Below are 7,754 nucleotides of genomic sequence, written 5' to 3' on the forward strand. Positions count from 1 at the left end.
GAACCATGAGAGGTTTACAAGGTCAAAAGAAAAACAAAGTACCTGTCCTGCAGATGCCAATAGAGCCCCAAACTCTAGCACTTTGTTCAATTCAAAACTGCAGGCATAATATACAAAACTCAGTGATCTAACAATGCAAGAATACCATACCTTTCTCAGCCAATTGGCTAAGATCAAGTGTACTAACAATACAAGAATACCACTGAACTACACAAAAAGAGCAATTGAATATGACGTCTAAGCAGCGAAATAGCTTCTAAAGAAAGAAATACACAGTATATGATATTGTATCAAGAAAGATGAATACAGAATGTGCAACCTTCTAAATGAGGTCCCTCCTATTTTAGGATAACATTTAGGCCAAGCTACCAACTCTTCAACATTGCCTGAGATTCCTGCTTCAGACATTTTCGCCTCTACAGATGAACAGTGTTCAGCCAGAGTTGTATGTTTAACATTCTCAGCAATTGACCCAACGGCATGAGCAGCAGCAACTCTGGTGTCCCACTTTTTACTCCTAAGATATTGTGAAACCTACAATCAGAAGGGAATTACGGTGGCCACTCAATGTTATTGAAGAACAATCTTCCATCCAATATCAAGAGAAATTTTTTACTTAACAAATAGATTAATCTAAGAAGGCAAGAGAAAGAACATGACCAACCTGAACCAATAAACAACAGTTCACCATCCAGATAAATGGAAAGTTTTGCAATGGATAGCTAGTAATTACAGGCCAAACATCGGGCAGAAGACACTTGACAAACAAATAAGATGCACTAAAGTCGTCTTTTATCAAAATCCCTAATTGATGAGCGGCTCTAGTTACAATGTAGAAGCCAGTTTTGGCCCCATTTTTGTCTCCAAGTCCTTTTTCCTTGGCCTTGAAGTATTGTGTGGCACAAACGTCAGTGGACCTAGCCGTATAAGGTCGTTTATAAAGGAATTAAAATGTTGCGAGTTGATCGTGTAGTGGATCGGTTGCCAATACGGTGATTCCTCCTCTCTTACAATCTTTTTTTCCCTCTCTCCCTCTCCTCTTAATATTCTATTTTTCGTTTTGTTTACTCCTCTCTTCTCCACTACACTCCTCTCTCATTCTTCTTCCTCCTATTCTATTGTTGCAAAATTTTTGTTTTTACTACTGTTCTACTGAGGAATAGCAACCTAACGATCTACACCCACTGTTAAGCAATAACCATCTCGCCCTCCACTATTTTCTTGGAAAATTTCTTCTTAGATATTTCTAAATTTTATTCCACTAGAAGCTGATCAGTTGTTCCTACTGTGCTGTCACCCTTTTGAAAAAACTGAGCAGTAAACTAAAGCCGAACAGCATTTGATGAGTGAGGCAAGAGGAAAAAAGAAGAGAAAATCATTTGTATTACATGACCCCGCCATTAAAGCATCTACTAATGGTTTTAGGTTTAGTCTTGTGTTTTATTTTCAGTTTGATTATTGCTTTCAAGTCATGTTCAATTCGCTATAATTTACCGTTTTTAGCATTGTATACAAATACAACAACAACATACCCAGTTGAATCCCACAATGTGGGGTCTGGAGAGGGTAAAGTGTACGCAGACCTTACCCCCACCTTGGAAGGTAGGGAGGTCATTTCCAAAGACTTTGGCTCAAAAGAAAACAAGGGAAAACAAGGGAAAAGAGTCCGATACGAACAAGCAAATCAAAGCAATGCGAAAATGAGAAATAACAAGAGCAAGAAAGTCATGATAAAACAGCAAAGACAGACAAGACCCAACACATAGAAGCACGATAATAATACTCCTAACACGGGAAAGAAAACCTCGCGGCCCCCCACTAGCCCTCTACCCTGATACTCGACTTCCACCCCCTCCTATCACCGTCATGTCCCTCGTAAGCCGAAGAGCTCCATATCCGCCAAATCACCTCTCCCCGTGCCTTCTTCGTCTACCCCTCCCTCTCCTTCGTGCCCACCATCGCCATCCTCTCACACCTCCTCACCGGCGCATCAACGCAAAGGGAGCACATGGCCGAACCATCTCAACCTCCCTTCCCGCATCTTATCCACCACAGAGGCCACACCCACCTTGTCCCGAATCACTTCATTCTCAATCCTATCTCTCCTAGTATGCCCGCACATCCATCTCAGCATCCGCATCTCTGCTACCTTCATCTTCTGGATATGAGCTTTCTTAACTGTTCAACATTCCGTCCCATACAACATAGTCGGTCTAACCACCGCTTTGTAGAACTTCCCCTTTAGTATAGGGGGCACCTTCTTATCGCACAACACCCCAGATGCGAGCTTACAAATCAAAAACAAAATACGTTTTCAACATTAATTATGAGGACAATTTTATCTAGGTACTTTCTTAATGTTCCCTAATTTATTTTTAGGTTATAATCGTTAGGTAAGGAAAAAAAAAGGCAATTTGGCGTGCTCAAACAATTTCTAACAGTGTAAATATAGCTCTTTAAGTCCAAAGTCACTCTTGCAATTTTCTAGATTGATACAGTTACAACACTAGAATCATCTATTCTATTTGGGTTGCTTCTGTAGAACTTATGCAACCTCACATTGGAGGTAATACCTAGGGCATTCTAGATGGAATTCTAATATCGTCTCTTCTCTCTTAGCTACTAACTCACTAGGCCGCAGTACACAGCTCAATATTTCTTCTATGCTTTTTAGTTATATGAATCGTCACCTATTCTCTGGCTACCCTAAAGGCATTAACGACCAAGTATTTTTTTTTTTTAAAAGGTAATAATTTTATTAACAAATGGGGGTGATGGACGTTTTGACGCGGTATATTCAAGGTGAGGTGCCTTGGTGTATGTTATTTGCAGATGACATTGTTTTCATTACGAGACTCATGCGAGTTAACGCTAAGTCGAGGTTCGGAGACAGACTCGGAATCTAAAAAGGGTTCAAAGCCGAGCAGACCTGTATTTAATACTTCAGAAAAGGGTTCGCCGGGAGTAATGACAGATGGCGTGGACGTGAGACTTGATACCCAGGTCATTAAGAAGAGAGGAAATTTCAAGTATCTCGGGTCTATTATTCAAGAAAATGGGGAGATTGATGAAGATGTCACCCATCGTATTGGTGCACGGTGGATGAAAGGGAAGCTTGCATCCGGAGTCTTGTGTGATAAGAAGGTGCCACCAAAACTTAAAGGCAAATTCTACAGAGTGGTAGTTAGACCTACTATGTCAGAGTGCGAGTGTCGGGCTTGTTAACTCCCACATTCGAAGAAAAGGTATGAAGATGTGTGTGTGGGCACACGATGGCAGTGATAGGATTAGAACAAATTCCGGACAGGCGGGTCTCTTGTGAGACAAGATGAAGGAAGAAGTGGCCGAGATGATTCGGCATGTCCAAACGAGAGCGCCGGGATGCCCCGCTAGAGGCGCGAGAGGTAGGCTATGGATGGTTTCCGTGAGGGTAGAAGTAGGGTCACAAGGTGATTGGGAAAGTGATTAGACGGGATATGGCACAAGCTTTCAACTCACCGAGATACGACTCTCGACATGGTGGCCGCGGAGGACGCGGATCAGGGCACTAGGCTAGTACGTAGTTGTGCGTGTCACGCTTCTTATTACTCTTGTAGTTTTGTAAAGTCTATTCCTTCCTTGGCAGTACGGAACGAAAAGTCTATATCTAAAAGGAAGTCTCGGGGCTCCCTTGTCCTCTGATTCTTGTTATTATCTGTTGTGTTTTGTACCTCGATATGATTTTGTGTTAGTTACGTTATTTTCTTTTCCAGACTATTTGTCATGCTTTATTTAGTATTTTTCCACGGGTTCGTTACTAGTGTTACTTTTTTTACAGCACTGATGTGGTTGCTTTTTCTTTGAGCCAAGAGTCTTTCGGAAACAGCCTCTACACTCTACTGTTCCCAGACCCTCACTTTGTGGGATTACACTGAGTATGTTGTTTTTGTTGTTTAACAAACAGCCCCGTATACAAGCCGTATAGCAAAAGAAGAGAACCCACATCAAAATATGATTGTCAACAAAAGAGATTCAATCCTCTATACAAACAGGGACCTCATAAGTACACCAAAAAGTAACTAGAGACAACACACTACTATGCAATTTACAAAATCTTGCTTTACCCCAGCAAATGCCCTCCTATTTCTCTCTTCCAAATGACCCACATGATTGCCGGGGTTTTTTTTTTTTTTTTTTTCGGGGGGGGGGGGGGGGGGGGGGGACAATACATGCTCTTGGTCTTCTCTTTCCCTTCCTATGAGTCTAACTTTGCAACGCCTCCTTCACTGTGCCCGACATCACCCATTGCATCCATAACAAATTGAGGGCCGCCCTCTATTATCGATTAGCCACCTTACAGTGCAAAAGAAAATGATCAACACTCCCGCCTGCACTCTTACACATAAAGCACCAACTGACATAGTTGATCCTCCTCTTTCCCAAATTTTCCGCAGTTAAGATCGCACCTCTAGCTGCCAACCATACAAAGAAACTCACCTTCCTCGGTGCTCTAAGGATCCATATAAAATCATCGGGGAAAGTACATTCCTCTCTCACTAACTTCTTATAAAAGCAGCTAACCCTGAATAACCCATCTCCACTCCCCTGCCAGCTCCATACATTCGCCAAATTGTTAGGTAGGTGTGTCTAGCCAATACGTTTAACTCAATCAAACTGTGAAACTCTTTCATCTCCCAGTCCTGAAGGTTCCTTCTGAATCTTAAGTGTGTCTAGCCGTTACAAGAACTCAATCAAATGTGAAACCTTCTATCTAACATCACCTAATGGCTATGCAACAGGAACTACTACAAAGGCACTTTCTCCGTCTTTTGCCGGGGGTTTATGCCCATAACTTTTGGAAAAGCAAGCTAAAATTTGACCAGCAAAGTACACATTTAATTAACCACACCTATCACTATGTAATGTCCAGTAGAGTTGCTTCCTTCAGAAATATAAATGCCCTCACTATCTAAAACCACGGAATACTGCTAAACTGTAGAAAATAATTAGAACGTAAAAATTTCATAAATTTACTCCACATGAACTCGGGAAAATAAGGATTTTTAACCAGAAGACTTCTATCTTCGAATAGATAAATTACCGCTTCTGACTCCAATACACATAACTAGTGTATTGCCGCAACACAGAGATAGGAAACGCAAATTTTGATATAATTAGAGGAAAACTGCACATAAAGACATACCTTACTCAACAAAGAGTTCAGGTCCTGAGGATGCGATTTGGCTATATCACCAATCTGCCTAGCTGCCGACAATCTTGTTGCCTGAGTCGAGCCAGCTTAATTTTGGTTAAAGTTAACATCAACTCACCAACAAGACTAAAAGCAAGACTACAAAACTACAAGCAGAAAGAATGTGTTGCAACCGCTCGTTCAATAGCAAGTTTTTACTGTATTGGAAGAGAAGATTCCTTAAAGGCAGAAAATATGCATACAAGTAAAAGTATACGACTATACGCCAGCAACAAAAAGCCTAATTCGCCGTTTTTCCTATTAAGAGGTCAAAGCCTGTGTACTCCCTCCGTCTCAATTTATTTGTCTTATTTACTATTTGAACAGTCAAAAGATATTTTCTTTAGTGCGCACCTAAAGGGTAGCGGCTGCGGGTTCCCATGTCATCAAAAAAAAAATAAGATATTTTCTTTAACCATAATTTTTTCACATACTTTTTAAATATTTTGAATTGTTAACTATTGTGAATTACAGTATTTTTTTTTATGTAGTTCCTAAATACGTAAATTTTATTTCAAAAAAAAAAAAAAAAAAAAGATTCTATGTCTGAATTCACACCAAACATTAGCTAGTTTTACCCTCGTACTCCCAATCAAGCCACATATATGTAGTTCCTAAATACGTAAATTTTATTTCAAAAAAAAAAAAATTGAAGATTCTATGTCTGAATTCACACCAAACATTAGCTAGTTTTACCCTCGTACTCCCAATCAAGCCACATAAATCGAAACAGATGTAATATATAGTAAAGCATGGCAATAAAATGCAAAGGATACTGTCTAACAAAGTAAGCAAGCGATTAAGCCGTGACGATTGCTGCTGAGCCATACTTGCCCTTCGTATACCCTACTCGTCCACGTCAGTTCACAATTCCGATAAGACAACAAAAATCAGCCACCATCATCACATATCATTCCCAGTCAATTACCAGGTTCACTTGCATGTGTCACTCATGCAACAATCATACTTACCTACAATCAGTTTAATCATCATTAATTCACGTTTCAACAACAATAAAATAACTCAATTTTCCACAAACATTCGTAAGATTAACATGCAACATTAAATTACGAGATTTAATTAAGAGAAACTTTAGGGTAAAGCCAACAAATTATAATGAATTGAAGAATACTACTGATACATATAGAAATGTAGATACATATGAGGAGCGTACCTGGGAAAGGATCTTCTACAATGAGGTCTAATTTAACTTATTGTGGATTAGGTTTGTGGTAGTGAAGTGAGAAGAAACGAGGGTTTCGATTTATGATAACAAGAGGAAAGGAAGGCAAAGGCAAAGGCATCCTTTTATATACAAAGAAGAAGAAAAAAATTAAGAAATTTTCTGCGATTCTAATGTTTTGACCCGACCCGTATTGATGAATCTACCAACATTTCCGAATTTCAAGATCCGCTTACGGCGTGGTTGCCTGGTTAGCTGTATTTGGTTTTCGGCCCAGTGGGCTTGAGTGGCTAAGCCCGAATAATGATATGCTTCAACTTTTTGGTATCTTGTGCGTTTTCTGGCCCATTACTTATGGTAAATTCTGTGGACATTCGCACGAATCCTGTCCTGGGGTGGTCTTTAATTTGTCCCTCAAATGGCTGGTTTTTAACTTTTGTCTTTCGTCGCTTTCTGTAATAAAAAGGTACTCGAAAATACCTCTAACACTTACCCTTATCTATGAACTAATTTTGCAAGGCATAAGTTTATAGAAACTTTGTCTTATGTGGCATAATTTTTGTAGGAATTAAATTTACCGGCATAAGTTGTGTTGTGCCGAGCGAATTAGTTCTTTTGCACAAATTATGTTGGACAATTTAATTCCTACAAAACTTATGCCGGACAAGGCAAAGGTTCTCCCAACTTGTACCTTGTTAATTAGTTACTACACAACTTATATCGGATAATCCGATTCCTACGTAATTTATACCGGACAAGGCAAAGTTTCTCTCAGCTTATGCCTTGCGAATTATTATTTTTCTAGTAAGAAAACATCGAATATATTGCCTCTGCTGGGGGTCGAACCTAGAATCTCTAATTTCGTAGACCATATCGTAAGGACACTTTTGCCCACAAATTTTCATTAAGGGAAAAAATTAAAGACCAGCAATTTGAGGGGCAAAATTAAAGACCAGTCCATATGAAGGGAAATCCACGCAAAAAACAAGAATTACACAATTTGTCCTTCAAATGGACAGGTCTTTAACTTTTGCCCGTCAAATGGAATTTATATCCAGCGGGGCATAACTTCTTTAAGAATCCACTACAACTTGTGTCGAATCCCTAGAGAACTTATGCCTCGCCAGACATAAATTCTATTTGAGGGACAAACCAGCACAAAATAGGGCCAAAAGTGCAAATGACTTATCCTATCTCGCCCAACAAGCATCACACTGATTTTAGAGATTGTTTTATGGAGAAACTGGAAAGGTGTATCAATTTGTGGATATTAGTGACAGAAAGTAGCAAACCCTTTAAATGTTGGCACTAAATAGCCCAATGTCCCAACCCACGTTTTGG

At 39.7% G+C, this 7,754-nt stretch overlaps 1 protein-coding gene across 4 annotated transcripts in view; it reads right to left on the reverse strand.

Moving 5' to 3' along the window:
• LOC132029960 (TATA-binding protein-associated factor BTAF1) overlaps positions 1-6,579 on the reverse strand; it is a 39,313-nt gene extending 32,734 nt beyond the window's left edge. The window contains exons 1-5 of one of the 4 annotated variants that reach the window (XM_059419383.1): positions 6,405-6,579; positions 6,007-6,201; positions 5,183-5,277; positions 320-534; positions 43-97 (exon numbers count right to left, since the gene is read on the reverse strand). In XM_059419383.1, the coding sequence (XP_059275366.1) occupies positions 43-97; positions 320-534; positions 5,183-5,277; positions 6,007-6,058 (417 nt within the window). In that variant the 5' untranslated portion in view covers positions 6,059-6,201; positions 6,405-6,579. Of the gene's footprint in view, positions 1-42; positions 98-319; positions 535-5,182; positions 5,278-6,006; positions 6,202-6,404 lie in introns of those variants that run through there. The other 3 variants (XM_059419382.1, XM_059419384.1, XM_059419385.1) reach the window with 3 other exon arrangements.
• Between the last annotated feature and the right edge of the window lie 1,175 nt (positions 6,580-7,754).

The sequence above is a fragment of the Lycium ferocissimum genome, chromosome 9 (assembly GCF_029784015.1).
Source record: "Lycium ferocissimum isolate CSIRO_LF1 chromosome 9, AGI_CSIRO_Lferr_CH_V1, whole genome shotgun sequence".
NCBI classification, from domain to species: Eukaryota; Viridiplantae; Streptophyta; class Magnoliopsida; order Solanales; family Solanaceae; genus Lycium; species Lycium ferocissimum.